A 23,024-nucleotide genomic window follows, 5' to 3' on the forward strand; every position below is an offset into this window, starting at 1 on the left:
TCCAGCCTAAGAGAAAAGCATTTCGCTGCTATATCTTCGGCAGTTTCGCCCCAGGCTGGTTGCGAGCCTAGGACCACAACTCTATCTCTCTAGATTGAGAAGGATGGAGTCGAGCCTTGAAATCCCGTTCTACTGGGCAATTCGTTTAGGTAAGCTTCACGATTTCTAAGTCAAACAGGAGTTTTCTAAGTGACTCTGATTCAACTGGGTTCATCATGCGAAACAACCTAAGCAATCTAATTTAGTAATAATTGGATAGGAGTAGTTCACACTTATTGCTACTACCGTTCCCCTGAAGAGTACGTGCAAGTGAGAACAACCCATTTGGTTACCACCTCGTCTTTGTCTGCCATCTGCCCCCCTCAACACACCCCTTTTTGACCTTATAGCTGCCGCAAATGACGTAGAGAATGACAAAATCATAATCACTATAGGGAAAGTCGCAACCCCCACTCAACACTAGAGTCTAGCCTTATTATTAAATAAGGTGGAGAAGCAAGAAGCTCACTCGTAGAACGAAGTCAGCCTTAGAGGTGATGCTAGCTAACTACAGAAATAACTCAAGTCCGCTGGTGATCAAAATGACGGATTTCTACGCTCGATACGAAAGGCGTTGAAACCAAAAATAAATATTATAGATATTATAAACCATTCTTTGCTTCGTTAATATTGACAATGCTGTACGTTGTGAGAACTTAAAAAAAAAGAAAAGGAAAGACACCCATCTAGACACTATGTGTGCTTTGGTAATAGGATAATGAATAAAAGAAACAAAAGAGAAAGCGAATGTTCATAATCCATGAACCTATGAGCTCGTTATTTTTATATGTGCCAGTTGGGCAAAGTATATTAAGATAGGCATGGAAGATTGTACATGGAATGGCACAGTTTTGTTTGCGGTTTATGATTGTCTTTTTTCTTTTTTTTTTTTTTTCTTTTTTTTTTTTTATAAAAAAAACTGTGGAAGAGAAATAATTCAACGTCACTGTCTTTGTAGATAACTTTTTATCCCTGCGCTCTTACAGAGTCACCGCGCAAAGCTCCTCTCATTTTATCATTAGCTATCCTGCCAAGTTCATCCTTAGTTCATGTCCTTAAGAGGCTACGTTTAACGAACGGCCAATTTTTTATCTACTTTGTTATTCAAGCAATGAGGTCTAGGACTGTAAAACGGGTAAATTTACTCATTTAGCTTTCATCAACTCATGGCTAGGCCAGATCCAGTTTTCCGTGCTTTCTACGAGCAGGAAACAACCGGCTACTGGCATCTTATCGACCATATCAAGTCATAATTATGGTGGGTAGAAGCAATGCCGGTGCTCCGACCTACTCGATTTGCATGCTTAGGAAGCTAACAAAAAAGACTAAAATAATCAACCAGCAAAACTAAGCAGAAAAAAAAACCAGCAAAACTAATCAGAAAAAAACCAGCAAAAGTCATTTATCAAGCCTATACTCATCACGATGCACTACATCCATCTTTAAATAACCTCGGCTCTTCTGGACATCCCTCAACTTTGACCTTGTTCTATCCAGACTAAAGACAAGCAAAACATCAGTGGCTGTCTCTATTATTCTCTACCTCCTTTCCGGCTCCTTTTTCACTAGAGGTATGTTATGAATATTAAAGCGCTGAGTTCTCTCGCTCTATACTGTGCTTTTCTCGACCTGACTTTCTTATTCTGTCTATCTCTCTCCTCCCATATCGCCTTTAAAGCAGTAAGCAGTACGCATCCACTTTAAAAACCAACTAGAGCGTGATGGCTTTAGCCAACTCCACAAGCAAATAGTGTTCCCCTGAACAAAAGGTGCTAACTCGCCTACTCGCCGCCTCCTAGCAGGCAGAACATCTCCTTGTCTACACAGCCAGGTCATCTCTTCGGGCTATCTCTTCTCGGTGTACTCTGGAAGGCGCTTATACTCAAAGAGCGGTACCGCTAGCTGAAGAACGAAGCCAAAGAAAAGTCGAATGACCCACCATGATAGAAAAATAAACCCTTCCTAACAGAAATGTCATAATGTTAAAAAAATGTCAAAGAATAAAAATCAAAAAAAAAAAAAAAAAAAAAAAAAAAAAGGAAAAAAGAAAGAAACAAACACAAACGCGAACGACCAAGATATAAAAAAAAATTGATATAGCAACAGCACATGTACACGAACTCATACTCATACCAACACGAAAGACTATATAATAAAGCAACGATGCATAGCCAAGGTTCGAACGAGCATGCATCGAGTCTGGTTCTTGAATGAGTCATGTGGTAGTGAAGTCCTTCGGCCGGATGGGTGGAAATAGGCTAAAGGGTGTATGTAAATGTGGGCGTCAACACAACCATGAAACCTGACCTAAAAGAGCACGACCTGGGCCGGGGCACCTCCACGTGCTGTTTTCCGAATAACATCTTGGTTTTTGATGATAAAGAAATAACACCTCTCAAGGTGACGAAGTATGACCTTGCTAGCGGCTTCTCACTTTGATCTTAAAGTCGCTCTAAGACAGTAAGCCATTGGTCTATACTATTTGTCCTAAGCATGTTTGGCATTTTTGAAGGCCACGCGTTGTAAGCGCTCTGTTTCCATAATTTTGCTAGGATCGGAGAGGAGGATTTCGCTGTACGCAAAAAAATAAAATAAATAAACAACAGCAACCAGAAGAAGCTATCATTTTCAGGTACAGTGTACTAATGAAGACAATAAACTTTGTCTAGCCTTTTTTTATTTCTTTTTCTCTCCTCTTCTACCAGTCAAGAAAGAAACTGATGGGAAGACTTCTGGCGCCATCCCAGATTAAGGTTGTCAAAGGTGAACACATGCTGCGGGAGGAGGACTTGATGTTGCAACTCCGCTCTCTTAATTGGAATAGAATATGTGGTATGCTTTCTTCCTTTCCCCTGTCCTCCTTATATTTGCCCTAAACTCAGCCCCATGTCCACTTTTTTTCATCTTTCAACTCCATTGAGCTTCTCAATTCCATCTACTCTGCGCATTTCTACTCATTAGTCTACTCACTCCTCTCTCTTTCTTTGCTACTTCTACATCCTCCTTCCCCTTTCCTTTTTTTTTTTTTTTTTTTTTTTTTTTTTGTACAACCGCCTCAATTTTATCGCGTTTATAATACTAATCGATCAATTGGGCTTTATTTTTACCAAAATCGGTGCATGGGGTACTTTCGGCCCTATTGTGTAGCCTCCAATGGGGAGCGTTTCTACCTCATCAGTCTTCAACCCTTAGATAGCGGCTCAGTTGTACCCAACGATGATCCTGCTAGATCTGCCTTTACCCGTCGCATCGTCTTACTTCGGTCCACGTCCTATCCTACTTCATTCGGAACTAACACCTGGACCATTGTTGGTTCATATCCCCCAAAGAGTACTGCAATAACGACCAATAACTATGATGTGCTCGTTGGAGACTTTGCGTTGGAGATGAGTAACTGTCAAGTGGATGCTAGAGGCAATTTCATCTGGATTAGCGCTAAATCCGCTGCAAAGGACTCTACCAATCCGTCTCAAACCACCATTGTCACTACTAAACCCATAGGTGTACAATACAGTCCTGGCGCTGAAGGAGAAAGTTCTCAAGGGACTTGGTCACTCATCTCCACCAGCTCTTTAGATCCTCTAGGAAATTATATATGGAGTAATGAAAGTAAAGCCAATGCCTTGTTTTCAATGGCACAAGGTGTTTTTGTTCATGCTATAGGCCTGAGCAATGCTGCTGGAATAGCGCTTGGCCTTTTGTCTGGTGATAATCTCGTACAGTCTAATGTTCATTGGACTCTGGTAAGAGCTAAAAAGTTGCTTGGCCTTGCAAAAACAGTCAATGTTTAATTTGGATAAGCATGAAAACGGTGAAAGATGCTATTGTGGCTGAGACGTGGGCTTTTGGGCTTTTGTTTTTTTTTTAGGAGGCCTCATTCGGAGTTCCAAAAGCAATAACATTTAGCAATCACACGCTCTACGTCTTGGGATCGGACAAGACTTTGAACGCCTTCCCTGTAAACACGACTGCAAACAACGTTACCACGCTGCTGGCGCAGCAACAAGCCATCAATTCAACCACCGTCAAGAAAAATTCACTTACTACCTTGTCAGACGAATGCATGAATTCTAGTTCATATAGGCTCTATTCTACCGCGGTAGAAGATAGGCTTTATTTCCTCTGCACTGTAAGTGGTTATAAGAAATAGTTTTTTTTTTTTTTTTTTTTTTTTTTTTTTTTCGTCTGCTAAACGTATTCATTTTACATGGGGAGTGCTTTTAGGGAGTTATACCAAGCGCAGAATTTCGTGTGTTTTCACTCAGAGGAACAACCCTCTATGGTCCTTTTTGGATAACTCCTCCCAATGTACAGTCCAATATATCAGCATTCTCTGCAGTCTCTAGCTCGCCAAATTCTATTCCTGGAACTGATTTCTTGATCTTGGCCATGAATGACAATATTTATGGAATGACAATAGGACCTAATGGACTAATTTTCGATACGGCGAACTATATCGTTGGCGACTCGGCTTCATTTAGCAATATTACCCAACCGCCCCAACCGACCAAACCGGACTCCAATACCGATGCTGGAGGTGCTAAAAAGTCCAGCGATGATGTTACTGGAGGTATCGTGGGCAGTGTGGCGCTTGTGTTGATGATAGCAGCTTTCTTCTTTTGGCGACGTAGATGCCGTAAACGTCCAGCTAAGATCAATGAACTCACTCGGCGATTTAATGGGATAAACTATCAGACTCCGGCATCAGCGCACACCTCAAGCGATATAGTTGCACCACCCCTACTTTCATCTCAGCAACCCCTTATGTTCGATTCTATGCCAACAGAAGAACAACACGATCAGGCACAGATTAAGATGCAGAGGATGAGGCTTGGTCCTACTCCTGCTGTCGTGGTTGATGCCTCTGAAGGTGTTGCACTACCATTAGCACCTCCCACCACTTCTCTTGTGGGTAGCATTCCACCTATTACAACTTTAGTTTCACCAGCACCTTTCTTGCTGGACCAGTCACATTTAAAAGAGACATATGTTCATCATCTCGCTCATCAGAATCAGGATGTCATCCTAGGAGAAGATTCATACTCTCAGCCCCTGTACTCTGAACCACTATCAGAGTCCTCCATCACTGGGTTAATACCACCGTCCTCGAAGACATATATGCATGATTCAGAAGACTATAGCTCTGGCTCTGGAATGCGGACATCTAAAGGACCCTTTTACTATAATAATGTTTCGTCGCCGTCGTTGTCATCGACATCGCAAGCACATCCGCAATTACAACTAGAACAGCCGCATCTATCTCAAAGGGAAGAGAGGAAGGAACAAAGTGAAAGTGAAGATGAGGAAGCAATGCTGCACGCACCTCCACCGCCCTATTTAGCGCAGATGACACTGCAATTGAACACGCCCAGTGCTCCATCCTCATTTGATGCTACTCATTGAAATATACCCTGTCACTCTTCCATGTCTTAGAATTTATTATTTCACCCCTTATATCAAATAAAAAACAAAAATTGCAACTGAAACCAAAAATGCGCTAGAACCAGCGTGAATTGTCATTTTCATTTTATGCATTGAGTTCAAGACTTTTTTTTTTTTTTTTTTTTTCCTGATTTGGACCAATTGAAAATATACCTGTAAAAAGAAAAGAGGGTGAGGAACTGAACGGGGTCGTTAGGCGTTGAACTCTGCTGGTGCGTAAGACAAAACAGTAAAAATGATGTAAGGCTTGTTTGACTTTTTTTTTTTTTTTTTTTTTTTTTTTTGATCTGGGGTCTTAGAGCTTTTATTCAGTCTAGGTCCCAATATTATGGAGTTATGGATGTGTAGCTCTTGATAGGAAGCTGGGCAGGATTATCAAGGATAAATATAAATTCCCTTGCTGGCTCCCCGTTCGTGAATTTTTTTTTTTTTATCATCCTTTACTTTACTTTACCAGCAATTCTTTAAAGCTTCACTTTTTTTTTTTTTTATTTTTTTTTTATTTTTTTAAAACACAAACATCTTTCTCATATCCGATCATGTCGAACAACGCATCTGACCGTATTGCCAACACTGTCAACTCGTACGTCGGAGGAGCTAAGCAAGCGGTTGGTGAGGCCATTGGAAACACTAACCTCGCAGCGTCAGGAGCAGAACAGAGGAGTCAGGCAGAGGCCCGACAAGCTGCAGCAGATGCCAAGACTCATGCAGAGGGTGTCGGTCACACAGCCCAAGGCAAAATGCAACAGACTATGGGCGCTATGACTGGAAATAGATCCATGGAAGCCAAGGGTCACGCGAATGAGGCTCAAGGTGATCTCGAGCGCAAGATCTAAACTAAACTAAGAAAAAAAAAAAAAAAAAAAAAAAAAAAAGGACTGAAAAGGTCCCTTGAACGAAGATGATGCAAACTATGTGTTGTTTATCCTTTTTGACCATAAAAAAGAAAAAAATAATAAAATCAACCATCATGAGTAAGAAAAAACCAATATCTAAAGAGAAACTCGTCAATCAGAAGATTTGAGACGTCCAAGTTCCTGTTTGGATTGCAGTTGATTTTATTTTAAAAAGTTGCATGAAAAATGAAAAAATGGCTCGGACCATAGTGTGTATGCATCATTGTCTAATGTGATTGGCGCTTTGGACATCATTTCCAAGAGATCAATGCTCGTTGGGCAGAAGTTGGCGGGGAGAACGATTGATCTATTGAGCTTGAGGCGAAAAGAGACGCGTTTAAAGGCTGGTGAAGTGCTGATGATATCACGCTGACCAAGTGTGAGCTGATATTCCATCTCTGCAGGCCTAGTCATTCGTCGTCGTCATTTGTCGACATTTGATGTTTGTTCACATGGAAATAAGAACAAGAAAAAGGTATAAAAGGCCTTACTTTTTTATCATTCTCATCATCAATCAAGCAACTATCACACACACTTGTAAAATACTACACACATCAATACATCTATACAACACACACACATACACACACAAAAACCTCTTCAAAATGTCCAACATGGGTGATCGCGCTGCTGGCACTGCCAAATCGTACATGGGAGGAGCCAAGCAGACTGTAGGAGAGACTCTTGGAGACAACAGCATGGCAGCTTCTGGAGCTGAGCAGAAGGCTCACGGTGAAGCCCAAAGGGCTGGAGCAGAAGCCAAGTCTCATGCCGAAGGTACAGGCCACAAGCTCGAGGGCAAGGCTCAGAAGGCTATGGGCTCGATGACCGGAGACACTTCTCAACAAGCCAGAGGCCATGGCAACGAGGCCAAGGGTGACATGGAACGCAGAGTCTAAGGAGGAAAAAAAAAAAAAAAAAAAAACTCTTATTTGTACATAACTCGACTCCAATGTAAAAAAAAAAAAAAAAAAAAAAAAAGACTGGAAGAATAGGACACCCAATGCTTTCAGTTTTAAGCCAGCTGACTATGCGTACTACCGTGTAAGTTAGTTGGGAAAAACCAGGTGACGTTGCGTATCCTGCGTATCGTTAGGTGGTCATTTACCAGTTGATGACGCGTTCATAGCGCGTTATGAGCTGGTTCCAATAAAAAAAAAAAAAAAAAAAAAAAAAGTAAATTCAAAAATGATGTTCACTTGGCCATAAAAGTGGCGCTTATAATCCCATTCCCATGGCAGATAGCCGTGGCGTGCGTTTTCTGCTCATGGTCTATAGTAACCTAGGCTTTTTTTTTTTTTTTAAAAAACATACACTTTGTTTTATTTAATCAATGTGTTTTTAATTTGGGTTGCAAAGATTAGTCATCAAATACAAAAAAAAGGTGGACAGGTGGAATGCCAATCCAATTTCACCGATGGGCCCTGAATAAATAATAAAATCAATAAAAGGGCATTGCATTGCCCACTTCTAGACTTGAAAAAAGGTCCAAGACCCAGGGCGATAACATGAATGTAGTCTGCAATTAGATAAACAAATAAACAAATAAAAAAAAGCTAATTCAGACGAAGTTCTGTGCCTATTCTTTTCCCTCTTTTCACGCACTCCCATCATCTCTTTTCTTGAATCCATTTCATTTCGTTTCAATTCATTACATTTCGTTTCGTTTCATTTTAATTCCTTCACTCTCCTCCCTCCAAAGAAGTCAACCTCATTTCTCTTTTTTTATTTATTTTTTATTCCCTTTTCTCACTTCTCACAGTCCACAACAAGAAACAGATAAAAACTTTCCTTCCTCCCCATTTGTGGACAAAGAAAAGAGAAATTAATGACCGGACGACATAGTCGTATGTCCAGCGATGCGGACCGTGAACGTGACCGCGATCGCGACCGCGATACTTCAACGGCAGCAGCAGCAACATCAACAAGCTTCATGACCCCAGCTCTTTCTCGTGCAACTCCAATTATGCCTCTAGGGATGCCCATGACTCGTGAGGCTAAAGAGTCTAGAGAACAAGCTCAGGCATGGGATGCATCTCTCAATAGGATATTCCAGGCCATGCAAGGCGAAGACACTGCGAAGTATCTGGCTTATTTCAAAGCTCGTCTCGAGATTGAAGAAGCGTACACTCGTGGTCTAGAGAAATTGATTGCAAGTGCTAAAGGTAGTTCCAGGAACACGGGAGCCAATAATAACAACAATAATAACAATAATAACGGTAATAACACACAAGGGACAGGACAAGCAGGAGCAGGAGCAGGAGCAGGTACGGGGCAAGGAAGCAGCATCAACGGAGGTAATGGTGATCCAGATGAAATCCCAACGACATTACACATGGCTTATAATTCTCTACTGGAAACAACGCAGCAGCTGTGCAAGCGACGCCAGCCCTTTGTCAAGCTTCTCAAGAACGTTATGGGCGCACTTGCTACGTTAAAGGTAAAAAACATTAAAAAATTACCCGAGACAGAAAAAATCTCCAGTCTCGAAATTGGATGTACCTTGTGGGATTGATAATGAACACGCTGCATGTACTTCCTTGTGAAAACACATTGACATGAAACATGTGTATATTTCTATCGTCTATTTTTTCTTTCTGTAGGAGAGCCATGAGAAACAGCGCAAAGGCCATAAGGAGGCTGCTAGACCTGTTTTCCAACTGTATGCAGAAACTAGGCTTTCTACAGTCCCAAAGGTACATATTTTATATCTCAATTCAATTAAATCTTTATGACATAAAGTGGGCGCAGGCATAAAAAAAAAAAATTGCCACCATGAGAATACTTAAGCTCCTATTCCCACTAACTTTTTTTTTTTTTTTTTTTTTTTTTTTATTGCTTTGGTTATCTTAGCTCAAGAGAGCATATGAACAGCGATGCAGGGATGTCGAGCAGGTTCTTGCTATGGAGGACAGTGACCATCTTCCTGTACGTGAGAGGCTCAAGAATTTGGCAAGCTCAACTGGCGCCGCAGGGCGACTTGTCAAAAGTAGGCGGGACTTGGAGGAAGCAGGTAAAATCCTATTTTTTTTTTTTTTTTTTTGTTTTGTTTTTTGCTGTGTGTATTCGCCCTTGTGGCGATGTCCATTGCTCTAATGTGTTTGACTTCTCAGTTCTTTATCGACCAAGATTGTCTGTTGGTGAAACTATTCGACTCTTTTGATCCTAAAAATATCCTGTGCGTTTGTTTTGTGTTTGCCTTAATCAACAATCAAAATAGATAATGAGTACAAGACGGCTGTGCAACAATTGGAAGCATTCCGTGTACAACGTGAACGTTACTTTGACTCTTCATTCCAAGTAAAAAAAAAAAAAAAAAAAAAAAAAAATTGCTGCCATTTTTTCAATCTTATTTTTATTTTTTTTTTCTTTTGGCTAATCTGTCATTATGATACGTTGTGCTTTAGAGCATGCAAAATATGGTCAGAGAGCGTGGAATGAAATGTCAGGAATGTCTTAAAGCCTACGTCACTGAAGAACGCAGGTTGATGGAGGGTGCTAAAGAGGACATGAATCGATTTTCGGTGATGGTGGATTGTATCAAGCCTGCAGGAGACACAGAACAGATCAGCTTGACCTTCACAAAGGACATCAACTCACATCCCAAACCAGTATATTATGAAAATTACTATCAAAAGGCTCCTCCAGGTAAAAAAAAAAAAAAAAAAAATACGCCCCTGTTTAATTTATTAGGATCTAAGTTTATTGCGGTATCAGTTTCCTAGTCTGAAATATCTCTTATTTTAATTTTCAGAGGGTGTTTTCGGACTCAGTCTGACAGAGTATGTCCGGAAGTATAGACATCCAATTCCATTGGTAATTGTCAAATGCTCTGAAGCTATTGACCGTGTTGGATTACGTCGTGAAGGGATCTATCGAGTATCTGGACGACACGCGCAGATCATGAATCTCAAAAAACAGTTTGAAGCGAATGAAAACGCTGTGGATCTAACGGACGCTGTCAGTGAAGACTGTGCCTCCATTGCAGCAGTCTTGAAGATTTATCTCCGCGAATTACCCGAGCCTTTGTTCCCTTTCCCATTGAACGAACGTATTGGTTACTCAGGTACGCCTTTTTTTTTATTTTTAGTTTTATTCCTTTTTATTTTTTAATCTGTATATCATACTAAATGTATCTCTGGATTCATTAGGCATCATGGATAAAAATGCTAGACTTGGGGAGTTAAAGGGGCGGCTGAAACGGCTTCCAGATTGTAATATCGATACTCTACAGTTCTTAATTCGACATTTACGCAGGTAGGAAATCATAGCCGCTTGCAAAAACAAAATGTCATTTTCAAAACCATTATTTGCCATCCCACCATTGCTGACTATCAACTGATCTCCTACCATAATGAAAAAAAAAAAAAAAAAAAAAAAAAAAAAATAGGATTTACGAACATGTGGAAGACAACAAGATGACACTTGACAACCTTTGTTTGATCTTTACGCCTGCTATTTTCCACGATTTCAACAGTGCCATGGTCCCGGGGCCTCAGGCTGCAGGAGGAATTAATCAACAACCAGGAGACTTATCGTTGACCTCTCTATCATTTGCACCGGCTACTACGGCCGGTTCACCTGGGACACAAACAGCACCATGGTCAGGATATCCATCAGATCAACAGAATCTGCAACAACAAACTCAGTCGTACCATCCACCGCCCCAATACTCTCCCCATGGCTCTTCACCTTCATCACCGAAGGCGATCTCTGACGCACCTCCAGGGTATCCGCCAGTGACAGGAACCCACAACGGCGGAACTAGTGACAACAAGAATAAGGGCTCAGCAACAGGAGGCGCGACCGCTGTGTCTCAACCACAACCATCAGCAGCTGGCACGATAACCTCACCATTATTGAGCACCGCTCAACCCGCCCAGACCACACAAATAAGTGCTGCAACCAGTAACTCTACGACGACGGCCACCACTACACCATCATTTCAGCCACCAACTAACACAGTTTCGACCGCAGCGAGCTGGAGCAATGATATGGTTCTGTCAGATTTAATTATCAACAGTGACACTATTTTTAATGTCTTGCCCAAATTACCTTCTCGTACCAACTCAGGGATGAGCTCTCTCTCATTGGAGGATCAACAAAGACTCTCTGTAGCGACTTCAGCGAGTACCTATTCGCTTCCTCGTCCATATGACGGCTCTCGAAAGTTATCCAGCGCTAATTTGGACCGCAACACCAATCTTGCCTCCCCCACTGAAGGTGGCGGCGGTGGAGCAGGAAGACAATTGATGCCAAGATTGGATAGTCTAGCAGCAAGCACTACAACGAGCCATCCCCGCACATCACCACTGCCATCACCCAATACAATGGAACATTCATCTTACCCATACCAGCCTCCGCCTCCACCTCCTCCTCAACACCAATATCAGCAGCAACAGCAGCAATCATATCATCCCCCACCACATATGCCGCCTCAATATCATCAGAATAACGATGGATGGCAAGGGAATACTGGACGAACCAACTCCCCACCTTCACCCTCGTCATTAAAAGCAGATCAAATGGCTGCAGTAGGTCCCACACGATCAAGATCGAACCAAGATTTGCAACAATCATCCCAACAGCAACAACAACAATAGCTGTAGTAAGGGTTCAAATGTAGATTATTTAGATGAATGTATTGTGAACAAAAGAATAAAAAAAGACAAAGATTGTATTATTTTTTTTACGTTTTATTTTTTATTTTATTTTTTCCCCCCAGCTTCATCCACTTCCAATTGCTAGCTCTGTGATCAATTTACCACACACATCAAAAAATGGAAAGGGTGAAGTGACATCTTTTGCTGAAGCTAGTTGATAGCTAGCCTTGGGGAATAATAAGTGTGTCGGACGTCGATTCATATCTCGTTGTCGTTGTTGATGCTTCAACTGCTGTTGCAGTTCATTGATCTCTTTAAGATATTGTCGTTCTTGCATTAATGACGAAGATAGGATCCCCGGCCCTGTCGCCAATGATGATGATGGGCCGGTGGTTGTGGCTGGTAATGACATACTCAGCATCGAGGGCAGCAGCATTCCACCAGAAGGAGAGGAGTCTGATCCTCCTGAACCGGAAGCAACAGCGGGCACTAGACGAGCCTCATTATTGGGCTTAAAACTGACAAGGGGTTGAGGTCGTGATACAGGTGCGGTATGTGATAGTAGATGATTATCCATGGCTGCTACCCCTACTACGCTACCATGTGCCGTGGTTGGTTGAGGAATATCTTGTGGGTTCGATACTGCCGCACTACTGCCTTCTTTGCCACTTACACTATCCTCTGCTTCTGCTTCTACTTCTGCTTCTACTGCCGTTGTCGATGATTCTATAGGTTTTACAGCGCCGGTATTGTTGTTAATTGATGGATTTTCTCCAACAGGTTCCTTGGCAGATAAAGATGACAAATGTCTCGCAAACTGTTGTTGTGTTTCCTCATTAATGCGATTCATTAGTTCTGCACGAGCCTGTATCTCTGCTGCAGAATGTTGTCCCACATACTTGAAGTCCACTAGATAATTATCACTGTCCAATCGGTATAGCTGTAGCTCGATCTTGACCTCAAATCCTTCTGCATACTCATACTTGGCACGTAGATGGTATGTGTTGATAATCTTCCATTTCATCGATAGGTTTGACAGTGCTCGATAAATCTCCGCCATCACCTCCAAAGGGGCGCTCCTGGACCGGATTCCAAAGTACCATTTTGGTCTAGATTTGATGCGTCGTTGGGCTGCAGTAGCGGTCGCCAACATACTATTATTGTTACTATGGTTATTACTGTGGTTGTTTTTGCCTCCAACAGATGGTCCTAAATAGGTTGCTCCAGAGCCAGGTGTTTGATTTGTTGGGATCGGTATCCCACCTCCGATCCCACCGTTGCCTAACACAGCCGCTTGGTGAAAAGCTGCAGTTGTCCCATGCTCATGATGTTGCCCATTGGTGCTTCCTCCACCGCCAATATGAGCGGACGACAATGTTGGTTGGTGACCATTTGAGCCACTGAATGGCGATGATTGTGATTGAGAGTAACTAGTAGAGCGATCTCTCCGTGTGTTCTTCAAAGAGGCTTTCCTGTGCAACTCTTTGGCTAGACTATTTCCTGGCAAACTAGTGCTTAGGACTGTGATGGAGGATGGGACAGGCGAATCTAGAGAGTCAACATCAGGCGAGGAGGCGTCCCCTCCTCCTTCAGCGTTACCATTGCCACCGGATTTTAGCGCTGAGCCTGCAGAAGATCCTGTTGTGGATCTGTTGTTAGGTGATGAGCTATTGTTATCGGCCGCATTCCATGGAGGTGGTGATGTTGCCAAAAAGCTCTGGAATGGTTTTTGTGGAGACATATGTGATGCTGTTTCATAAAAAAAAAAAAAAAAAAAAAAAAAAGATCCAAAGCAACATAAAATTAATCAAATGTTTGAACACAATATAGAAATTAAATATAAAATAAATGTGCTCCAAGATTTTTTTTTTTTTTTTTTTTTTTTTTTGGCTCACCATTTTCAATCATCTGTCGATGGTCAACAACAAGTTGATATGCCACTTTGATCTGATTATTCTGTCGTTCTTCCAGTGCTTGAATGATTGTCTCTCTTGTAAAATTCATTTTTTTCATCAGCTCTTCAATAATATCTTCCTGTAGGTTACAAAAGATATCATCAGAGATTCCCTGAGGCAACGGTTTCAAATATTCTGGTAACCCTACATTAAACCATGCGTTTTGACGGATTTCGGCAATTGTAATTCGCTTCAACGGGTCCACCACCAGCATTGATGTTAACAAATACTTGGTTTCAGGTGACAAAAACGATGGGAGAGAGTAGATCCCACCTGAAAAAAATAAAAATAAAAGTAAAAAATGAGTTCATTACTATATAATTGGAAAAAATAGAGGTTTTAGCTACTTTTCTAAATCTGATAGACAGACATACCATTGATCTTTTTGAACAGAAGAGGAATATAATCATCGTCAAACGGTAGTCGTCCACACAACATTACATAAAGAATAACTCCACAGCTCCAGACATCGACTTCTGGTCCTGCATATAGCTTTCCTGAGATGACTTCAGGCTGTTCCGGATTAACATTCGCAGTTGTAAAATAATGAACCAAATAAAAAAAAAATAAAAATAAAAATAAAAAAAAAAAAAAAAGAATTAAGAGCTTGTTAGCCGTTATTTTCTACAAAAATGAATATCTATCCTGCATCCCTGTCAAGGTCTTCAGTCCATGATATAAAGCTTCCCTTTTTTTTTTTTTTTTTTTTTACGACTTACAGCAGCGTAATTTGGGCTTCCACAACTTGTTTTTAGGAAATCACCATCCGTCATGATATTTGATAGGCCAAAATCAGCGATTTTGACATTCATCGACGGGTCTAATAAAAGACTACGCCGTAAAAAAAAATGGAAAGATAGAGTTCAGGAAGAAAAGAAAAATTAGACAAATAGTCAAACAGTGCTCATTTAGGAAGAAAGTTTGCGCAATTTTTTTTTTTTTTTTTTCCATCTTTACTTCTCTGGTTTGAGGTCTCGATGTACAATCTTGTGTCGATGACAATACTCGATAGCACATACAATCTGTTGAAAGAATCGCCGAGCTTCATCCTCAGATAACTAGGAGCGTAGGTGGATGGGTCATAAAAAAAGAAAAAAAGAATTAAAAATTAAGGAGCAAGAGTTAGCATAACTAGCAGACTGCCACAAAAAAAAAAAAAAAAAAAAAAAGAGTCGCCATTTTCGTTTCAATCTTCATAGAACCAAGCTTTGCATTATTACCCTTGTATTATCTACAATGTAGTTGAAAAGCTCTCCTCCAGCATATTCGATGACCATGTATATTGAAGTAGGTGTGGAGATGACTTCGTATCTAATTTTGAGATGGACATGAGCCAATAGTAAGATCAAGCTTTTTTTTTTTATGCGTGTGTGTCTTGACTGTATGCTTCCACTTTTCTGTTTCCATTGTTTCATTGCTTGAGCATGTGCCTATGGCATAAATCATTACTGGCGTGGTGGTCCATCTGTTGTTGCCAGGCTCTCATTTTTGCTATCAATTCGTATCATCGGATATAGCCGTCTCTATAACTTAGTTGTGTTTCCATTAATCCTGATCCGTGTAAAAAAATAATACATAAATAAATATATGAAACCGAGATAGGCTTTCCATTTCCTGTCCTTCTATTCTTCTTATATGTATATATTTTTCATCTGTCTCTCACTGTCTCTTTCTGTCTTTCCGTCTGCCTCTGTACCTGCCTACATATCTGTCTGTCTGTTTGTCTGCCTGTCTGACTATGATCCTTTTTTTGCTTGAGATTCAAATGAATTGAGTCCTTCTCCTTGACTTACAATTTGATGATATGTGGGTGTCGTAGTAATTTAAGATATTGGATCTCTCGTTTAACTCGCGCAAACATATCCTGGTTCACAACCTTGCTCTTATTAATAATTTTGATGGCAACCGTATGACCTGTGAGCGAGTGAACTGCGCCTAAAAAAAAAAAAAAAAAAAAAAAAAAAAAGAATTAGTATCAGCTTGATCATAAACACAAACACCCTGAGTGTTTTTTTTTTTTTTTTTTTTTTTTTTTCCCTGACTGAGCACATGTTGGTGATCTATAGCCTCCATTGGTCTGTGAATCTTTCTGTTCCAAACATAACGCAATCCTTGGCACTTTCCCGTCATTTGATAGTTCTCTTGACTGTACAATCCACCATATTTAATCTCATCATCTTTTTGTCAAGTAAAAGAAAAAAAAATTATCTACACTCAAAAGGAGAGATCGCGTAGGAAAAAAAATAAAAGCATTGGGGAGATTGGAAAGAGGGAGAGATCATGAGAGGACCTGATAAATTACACAATGACATGTGTTCGGAGTCTGTGCCCAAAGCAACAAAAAAAAAAAAAAAAAAAAAAAAGGATGCGCTAAAAGAGATCAATACTGCTCCAAACATGTGTTCTTGCCTCCAAAGAAGATCGATGGGGTTTTTTTCCCGCGCTCTTTCCTCGTGCAAAAAAAAAAAAAAAAAAAAAAAAAATGAACGTGCGAGTGTAAAGTCATCCCATGTGAGGAGAAAAAGTGAAGTCTTTGTCTTTATCGATTTAATTATTACAAGCCCTAACTCCTCCTCTTCTTAAAAGAAAATAAAATAAAAAAAAAAAAAGAGGCGAAGGAAGGATCTCAGCTACCCTCGATGTTGTTTTCTTAAACCTTTTAGTCCTGTATTCTCTGCTCTCTTTTTTTCTTTTCTTTCTTTTGCCCACGCTGTGTATTCAGACATGAATAAAGTTGAGTCACATTTTCGTTGATTTCCTGTGGCGCGTTTTACTTATATGATAAAAGCGTTCTTCATTCAGCATCCTGCACTCTGCTTACGTTTGACCTTGCCAAATGAACCCACACCCAGGGTTTCGAGCAGCATATAAGGGCCGATCTTGATGTTGGACGTCATTAATGTAATGTTCTGAATTCACTGAGGTGTATATGTGCAAATGTTACAGATGTTGATAATGAAAATATGGAGGTTGCATGGAATAAAAGAAAAGATAGGTCGTTTAAAAAAGATAAAAAAAAAAAAATAAAGAAAGAAAGAGGGAGAGACAGAAAGAGAAAAAAAAAAAAGAAAATTGACGTTGAGTATAGTCGATAGAATGGAAGAAAGCGATGAATGTTTTTTTTTTTTTACATGTAATTAATGAATGAATGAATGAATAAAATGGGAATAGACAAACAAACTTTAAAGCTTGTGTTGCCCAAAAAAAAAAAAAAAAAAAAAAAGCATTCCATAATTGCAGGGATATAGTGTTGTAAATGGAGGATGGAGCCCGTGATCAGCTTGCATTTAGTAAACATCAGTATTAATTCTATTCCTGCATACGATGCTGTTTTTTTTTGGAGAGAAAGGGATTGACCTGTTCAATGACGATAAGGCAATATCAGTAAGGTTATGGCGATCCAAAGTTGAATTTTCAACACAGTATATAATGTATACCAGTGAAGGGTCTATACCTCGTTTAAAGAGGAAATACACCGCCATCCTGGTAATACACATTAACACATTAACAAAAGTGCGCAATGTGACATCATGCGTACCTTTTTATGCTACTCATATTTATTTTATGAAGCTCGCTTCTTTTATTATAGAGCTTCCCACATTGATGAGCCGCTGCAATAAAACTAAAAAAGGGCAGCAATGATGATAAGAGAGTAACAGTACAAAATCCGTCAAGTGCATAACTCTGGGTATTTTTTTTTTTTTTTTTTTTTTTTTTGTTTTAGCGCGAAAATGATTATCTCGTCATTATTGTATTATGCAAAGTCAACAATCATAGTCAAAGTCAAACATGACGGGTGAGTGCGTCTCCCACATATACATCACCATTGTGTGTACAATTTCTTGATCGGGCTAATTGCTACTTACACTATTTTTTTTATCAATGAACATAAATATATATAAAGGATGAAGATTACTACCTATCCTCATTTTTTTCCCATCTTTGACAACCATTTTTTGTTTTCGCTTCATTATTTTCACCCCACTCTCAAACCAACTTTTATTCACACACATATCTTAACGAAACACATCTCTCAACAATGAACAAAAACCCTTCCAACAGTGTAAGGAAAAAAAAATCCTTCAGCTGATCATCCAAACTTACACTAAATTTCCGAATCTCCGAGATTTCTCTAACATTTGGATATTTTTCAACTTTTTGATTATAGGATACAGTTCAGCGCCTCAAGGACGATCAAGGCTCTCTTCTTCCTGGATTGGCATATGTCGGTGCTGCTGCTATTGGAGGTGCTGCACTTGTCCACCGCGTTAGTAAGTATTTTATTTTATTACATTGCTTTTCACTTTATGCTACATAAAAAAAAAATAAAAAAAAGTCTTCGAATATCATCTCTTACCTCTTTTTTATTTTTGTTTCTTCTTTTTTTCGATAGAAAGTGTTCCAGTCAAGATCCTGACACCCTTGACCTTTGCTGCACTTGGAGGATATTATTTCCTTCCTACGCATGCAAATAAAATGACCAATGCCTGGACTCCTGTGGTTCCTTCGACAGCTAAACATGGTGCCGATGCTGGTACTAACTCTTCTATTTCAATGACTGTCACCTCCCCACCTGTTTCTGATGCGCCCAAAAGAACACTTTTAAGCTCTGTCGAAAAGACTTCTGCTGATATTGGTGAAAAGGCTCAAGGAGCCATGCACGATCTTAAACAGAAAGGCGAATCGATGGTCGATACTGTCAAATCTGACTTCAATAATATCTCCCACCAAACCAAAAACACCGCCAGTCATCTTGGTAATTTGAGTCAGCATGAGAAAGAAAAGGCGTTCTTCAGAGACACCAGCGGTAACAACAACAGCAACAATGCCAGCGTCCCTGAGAAACCTTCTTCCACTCGTTGGGCTTGGTGGAGGAGCTCAGACGATCACACAAAATCCAAAAAGGAGATCGAGACCATGGCCGACGATAATAATTCTGCAGCTGATGGGTCGCGCCCGACCGTGTCCCCCGTGACCGCCCCCAGGACGACCGTCACTGTGACGGCAACGTCGACATCGACTGATCCCGAGTATAACAAGCCCCACAATGTTATAGTCGACAAGACTGTCGCTGCCGCTGCTGTCAAGGGCCATGATGACATTGTCAACCGCAATGCTTCATTAGGTAAGGATGCTAAAGAGACTGCTCGCAAGGTTCACCAGAACGTCGTCGATGCCTCTGTTCCTGTACACCGCCAGGGTCGCAATGAAGAGCATCCTCTCGAGCTCTCAAGACAAGCTGCTGCTAGTGATTACAGGGATGGAAAGTTCATCGTCCGTGCCCAGCCTGAGGAGAAGGATGATCAAGAGGACACTGGAAAGATTCCCGAGCGTATCGCTCGAAGGGCCAGTGGCATCAAGAAAGATATCCACCATGGCTTGCAGAACTTGGAAAAGCGTGCTCATATGATTTCTGATGGCGTTGAGCATCTCGAACATAATATCAACAAGCGTATCCAAAAGTCGCTTGAAGACGAAGCTGAGTTCTGGCACGAACAGTCCTTGAAGGAGGAAGCCAATGCTCGTGACCGCGAGCGTGGTCTGTAAATACTATCATCCTTATCCTTTCCCTTATCCATAAGCATATTCAGTATAGGCAAACTGAAAAAATATTCACACCCCCTCCCCCACTCTATTCCAATCCCTATCCTTCTAACCTCTGTATATAAATTTGCCATTACGCACAGAAATAAATTGTTTTGTCAAGTCTATAATATTCCTATTTTACAGTACGCACTCCATTTTTGTTTGCATATTTTTATTCATTCTTATTTTAATACAAAGCTCTTCGAATGCGCAGAATTGTTCACTGATCCATTCCCTTGTAGACCACTCAACGTCCCCTGTGCCTAAAGGAACAGGTTCTTCATTTAACAGCTTGAAAAAAAGCACCACGATAAGTGACATTTTTGCCTCGTTTGCACCAAATTACTTGGCGTACATATCCACAGCTTAACTTAACACTGTTAATCAGTTAACTAAACATTCCTTTGTAACAGTCAGGTAATAATGCGCGTACCCCAACCACAGACACACTTGTTTAATATCAATCCTATGGCTTTGATGTATTTGTGTTTACATCTTCAAAATATCTAGTACATTCTCCTTCGTTTTCAGGCTGCCCGAACGTCAGCGAAGAGATAGTCGACAATGCTGACAAAAGACATGACCCTAGGAGGGCAATTTACCTTCTGTTGTTTACTTATATTAGAAAAGCATAGGAGGCGAGAGCCATCTGTACGAATGAAGCCTGGTAGAACAAATACATGTTTATTGTATTGTTTTCAGGATTAAAAGCGTCTTGTCTAATGTTGCTTCATGTGTTTCAACATCATCAGTACACTTTGAACTGACTGTGCAGATGCTTGTGTTGTTCCTCATTACTTCTAGTGTCAGCAACCAGATTTGTGGTTGATGATTTAAGCGCGTTGAAAAGTCAAATATGAATGTCTTTTTACAATCAAGTGATGTGGCTCCTAGATGCCCGAATGGAGTAGGTCTGTAAAAAAGTATAAAAAAATTCTTGCTTTCAAGGCTACATTCCCTAGGAGAGCCTAACCATTATCAGCTTCAACCTTAGTTTAAAGCGCGCCAAGTAGTAGTACGTTTTGGGACTGAGTTCTGAAGAAGCAATACATTCTGTAGGATCTCCCTACGTAGACTACACGGCAAAACGCGTATCGAGGATATTGGCAGCGCTGTTTCACAACTTGCGACGACTTGATCCTGGGGGGGAGGATTTAATTTACGCGGCTGCGACGCGCCGTGTTCAGTACAAGTCACAAACTCAAAAAGACGGAGAAATGAAATGACTTCATTACATTACATGCAACCTTTCCATTTTTTTTTTTTTTCTTTTTTCTTTTTTCTTCATTCAGACAATGGCAGAGAAGAAACAAGTACACCTCGACGTTGAAGAGCAAAATAGGCTTTTCCAAGAGGCAAAAAGCAATTCACACGCTGATCAGCATGAAGATTCAGGCGACGAAAGTGCGAACGAAAATGGAGCAGTGCACCGTGGTATTCCTGGCGGAGAAGAGCCTCAAACGCCCGATGGAGGTAAGGAGTTTTATACCGTTCAACCATTCATAACATTCTTGATGCTAAAGCGCGTTTTTTAGTCTGTATCGATAAAGAAATAGAATAAAAAAGTAGAAAATAAAGACTGATTGGTTATCCCTTCTCCATCGTTAGATTTCTTATCAGATTTCCCGGACGATACTGAGGTTCGTTGGAGAATTGTCAATAGAATAAAAAAAAAAAAAGGATACATTGGAAACAAAGGATTTAAAAGCTTTTAGGATTTTATTTTCTCATAGATTATTAATCATACTTGCTCACCATTATTGTACAACGTTTCTTCCACAAACTAAAGGAACTAGAGTTAACGCATCTTAGGATCGATGATGTCCCATCTTTACATCTTGAACGTTTCAAGAACCTTCAGGTATTTTGCATAATGTGTACTTTTTTTATTTTTTTTTTATTTTTATTTTTTTTCCTCCGCCTGTTGTACATGTGATTATTAGCTCCCTGGCTATGGTTTTGCTTTACTCATAACTATATTTGCTAATATATTGCTCAATAGAGACTTTCATTCAGACAGAACTTGATCCCCAAGATTAAAGGCTTCGAAACGCTCACATCACTCCAAGAATTGGATCTATATGATAACCGCTTCAGTAAAATCGAAGGACTCGAAAATTTGACAGAGTTGACGTAAGAAGTAGTTCTTGAAAACAAAAGGACATGTATATTTCGGTAGAATGATATTAACGTTTTATATATATACGTATATAAAATTTTAACTGTTGTTAGATCCTTGGACTTGAGTTTCAACGGTATCCGGCATATTAACAATGTCGATCATCTAGTCAAACTCACGGACTTGTATTTCGTCAGCAACAAAATTACTGTCATTGAGAACTTGAGTACATTGGTGAACATCACGAACCTTGAGCTAGGTTCCAACCGCATCAGAGTAAAGCGTGTTCTTGAAGCTTGTGTTCTTTTTTTTTTTTTTTTTTTTTTTGCTTATATATATCAAGAAGAGATAATTAATTTTACTGTCGAATGGATATATATTTTCCCTTTCTTAGAAAATCGAGAACCTTGACAGTCTGGTGAATTTGGAGCAGCTGTGGCTCGGAAAAAATAAAATTACCAAACTACAGGTAACTTTTTTTTTTTTTTTTTTTTTTTTCAATATTAGTCCGTTGGAGATTGGAATTAGCTCGATTGGAGGATGCAGGAAAATTTACATTTAGACATTCCTATTTATTAAATATTATATGTATATAATAATTGTAGAATCTATCAAACCTCAAGAAACTCAAGATCCTCAGCATTCAATCAAACAGATTAACCGCAATTGAAGGACTCGAAGAACTGGAGAATCTTGAGGAAATCTATCTAAGCCATAATGGCATATCGAAGATTGAAGGGTTCGAAAAAAATGTAAGAAAGACTGATTTGAGGTTTTGCTTATCACTTTATAACAAAAAAAGCTTGGTAATTACTAACTGCTATCTGTCATCTGAGTACTCTAGACCAAATTGACCACGATTGACATCAGCAACAATAGAGTCTCGAAGCTTGAAAACCTTGGCCATTTGAAAGAGTTGCAAGAATTCTGGGTAAAAAAAAAAAAAAAAGACTTTATCTTTTTTTTTTTTGTGTACATTTGACGTTCTCTGATATTCTAACGATGATCCAATGTATAATATGGCTTTATAAAACTAGGCGAGCAATAATCTTCTCGATTCCTTTGAGGACTTTGAGTCAGAATTGAAGGACAATTGTCCTAAGCTCGAGACTGTGTACGCAGAAGGAAACCCTCTTCAAACCAACAACTACACAACATATCGACTCAAGATGAAGATCATGTTGCCTCAGCTTAAGCAGATCGATGCCCAGTATGTCCGACCATAAAGTCTTCTGATAATCAATGAATAAAAAAACAAATATAAAAAAGACCTTCAGTGCATTGGTTGCATATGGCTAATTGAGACAAATGTTGGCTGTGTTGTCTGGAATTAAAAAAAAATGGATTTTGGTGCAAGACATGGCATGATATTGATATGCAATCA

General features: G+C 40.0%; 7 protein-coding genes across 7 annotated transcripts; 6 read left to right on the forward strand and 1 right to left on the reverse strand.

The window, feature by feature from the left end:
* The first annotated feature begins 3,082 nt into the window (after positions 1–3,082).
* Positions 3,083–5,518, forward strand: BCR41DRAFT_352161 (hypothetical protein). The gene is made up of 3 exons (XM_022023908.1): positions 3,083–3,782; positions 3,908–4,168; positions 4,264–5,518. The coding sequence occupies exons 1-3, from the start codon at positions 3,159–3,161 to the stop codon at positions 5,440–5,442; spliced, it is 2,064 nt and encodes a 687-aa protein (XP_021882093.1). The 5' UTR covers positions 3,083–3,158; the 3' UTR covers positions 5,443–5,518.
* Positions 5,519–5,962: 444 nt separating this feature from the next.
* BCR41DRAFT_352163 (hypothetical protein) lies at positions 5,963–6,319 on the forward strand (the record flags this gene model as incomplete). The annotated part of the gene is made up of 1 exon (XM_022023909.1): positions 5,963–6,319. The coding sequence occupies exon 1, from the start codon at positions 6,021–6,023 to the stop codon at positions 6,315–6,317; it is 297 nt and encodes a 98-aa protein (XP_021882094.1). The 5' UTR covers positions 5,963–6,020.
* Positions 6,320–6,896: 577 nt separating this feature from the next.
* BCR41DRAFT_321662 (hypothetical protein) lies at positions 6,897–7,280 on the forward strand. Its single transcript, XM_022021446.1, has one exon. It carries the CDS (start codon positions 6,983–6,985, stop codon positions 7,274–7,276), a length of 294 nt encoding a protein of 97 aa, XP_021882095.1. The 5' UTR covers positions 6,897–6,982; the 3' UTR covers positions 7,277–7,280.
* A 678-nt stretch (positions 7,281–7,958) lies between these two features.
* BCR41DRAFT_421547 (hypothetical protein) lies at positions 7,959–12,051 on the forward strand. Its single transcript, XM_022030043.1, has 8 exons — positions 7,959–8,817; positions 8,981–9,073; positions 9,231–9,390; positions 9,598–9,677; positions 9,785–10,025; positions 10,132–10,443; positions 10,529–10,634; positions 10,768–12,051. Exons 1-8 carry the CDS (start codon positions 8,206–8,208, stop codon positions 11,978–11,980), a joined length of 2,817 nt encoding a protein of 938 aa, XP_021882096.1. The 5' UTR covers positions 7,959–8,205; the 3' UTR covers positions 11,981–12,051.
* A 19-nt stretch (positions 12,052–12,070) lies between these two features.
* Positions 12,071–16,956, reverse strand: BCR41DRAFT_385964 (hypothetical protein). Its single transcript, XM_022027742.1, has 9 exons — positions 16,757–16,956; positions 15,978–16,112; positions 15,729–15,870; positions 15,156–15,246; positions 14,893–14,993; positions 14,655–14,766; positions 14,310–14,448; positions 13,876–14,208; positions 12,071–13,729 (listed from the first exon to the last, which is right to left on the reverse strand). Exons 1-9 carry the CDS (start codon positions 16,830–16,832, stop codon positions 12,105–12,107), a joined length of 2,754 nt encoding a protein of 917 aa, XP_021882097.1. The 5' UTR covers positions 16,833–16,956; the 3' UTR covers positions 12,071–12,104.
* Positions 16,957–17,861: 905 nt separating this feature from the next.
* On the forward strand, positions 17,862–19,620 carry BCR41DRAFT_421549 (hypothetical protein). The gene is made up of 3 exons (XM_022030044.1): positions 17,862–17,998; positions 18,104–18,206; positions 18,329–19,620. The coding sequence occupies exons 1-3, from the start codon at positions 17,975–17,977 to the stop codon at positions 19,480–19,482; spliced, it is 1,281 nt and encodes a 426-aa protein (XP_021882098.1). The 5' UTR covers positions 17,862–17,974; the 3' UTR covers positions 19,483–19,620.
* Positions 19,621–20,767: 1,147 nt separating this feature from the next.
* On the forward strand, positions 20,768–22,884 carry BCR41DRAFT_380769 (hypothetical protein). The gene is made up of 9 exons (XM_022027275.1): positions 20,768–20,994; positions 21,130–21,161; positions 21,311–21,382; positions 21,524–21,654; positions 21,754–21,916; positions 22,035–22,109; positions 22,246–22,392; positions 22,485–22,571; positions 22,678–22,884. The coding sequence occupies exons 1-9, from the start codon at positions 20,817–20,819 to the stop codon at positions 22,864–22,866; spliced, it is 1,074 nt and encodes a 357-aa protein (XP_021882099.1). The 5' UTR covers positions 20,768–20,816; the 3' UTR covers positions 22,867–22,884.
* The last annotated feature ends 140 nt before the right edge of the window (positions 22,885–23,024 follow it).

Source organism: Lobosporangium transversale, assembly GCF_002105155.1.
Source record: "Lobosporangium transversale strain NRRL 3116 chromosome Unknown BCR41scaffold_15, whole genome shotgun sequence".
Taxonomy (NCBI): domain Eukaryota; kingdom Fungi; phylum Mortierellomycota; class Mortierellomycetes; order Mortierellales; family Mortierellaceae; genus Lobosporangium; species Lobosporangium transversale.

Coding starts and splice junctions, on each gene's coding strand:
- BCR41DRAFT_352161 (XM_022023908.1), top strand. CDS start 3,159: ATGGGGTACTTTCGGCCCTATTGTGTAGCCTCCAATGGGGAGCGTTTC. Junction 3,783..3,907: donor CTAATGTTCATTGGACTCTG/GTAAGAGCTAAA, acceptor TTTTTTTTTTAG/GAGGCCTCATTCGGAGTTCC. Junction 4,169..4,263: donor GGCTTTATTTCCTCTGCACT/GTAAGTGGTTAT, acceptor GAGTGCTTTTAG/GGAGTTATACCAAGCGCAGA.
- BCR41DRAFT_321662 (XM_022021446.1), top strand. CDS start 6,983: ATGTCCAACATGGGTGATCGCGCTGCTGGCACTGCCAAATCGTACATG.
- BCR41DRAFT_421547 (XM_022030043.1), top strand. CDS start 8,206: ATGACCGGACGACATAGTCGTATGTCCAGCGATGCGGACCGTGAACGT. Junction 9,074..9,230: donor GGCTTTCTACAGTCCCAAAG/GTACATATTTTA, acceptor TGGTTATCTTAG/CTCAAGAGAGCATATGAACA. Junction 10,635..10,767: donor TTAATTCGACATTTACGCAG/GTAGGAAATCAT, acceptor AAAAAAAAATAG/GATTTACGAACATGTGGAAG.
- BCR41DRAFT_385964 (XM_022027742.1), bottom strand. CDS start 16,832: ATGACGTCCAACATCAAGATCGGCCCTTATATGCTGCTCGAAACCCTG. Junction 16,113..16,756: donor TTCATTTGGCAAGGTCAAAC/GTAAGCAGAGTG, acceptor CTTGACAAAAAG/ATGATGAGATTAAATATGGT. Junction 14,209..14,309: donor TCTGTTCAAAAAGATCAATG/GTATGTCTGTCT, acceptor TATTTTTTTCAG/GTGGGATCTACTCTCTCCCA.
- BCR41DRAFT_421549 (XM_022030044.1), top strand. CDS start 17,975: ATGAACAAAAACCCTTCCAACAGT. Junction 17,999..18,103: donor ACAAAAACCCTTCCAACAGT/GTAAGGAAAAAA, acceptor TTTTGATTATAG/GATACAGTTCAGCGCCTCAA. Junction 18,207..18,328: donor TGCACTTGTCCACCGCGTTA/GTAAGTATTTTA, acceptor TTTTTTCGATAG/AAAGTGTTCCAGTCAAGATC.
- BCR41DRAFT_380769 (XM_022027275.1), top strand. CDS start 20,817: ATGGCAGAGAAGAAACAAGTACACCTCGACGTTGAAGAGCAAAATAGG. Junction 22,393..22,484: donor TTGAAGGGTTCGAAAAAAAT/GTAAGAAAGACT, acceptor TGAGTACTCTAG/ACCAAATTGACCACGATTGA. Junction 22,572..22,677: donor AAGAGTTGCAAGAATTCTGG/GTAAAAAAAAAA, acceptor TTATAAAACTAG/GCGAGCAATAATCTTCTCGA.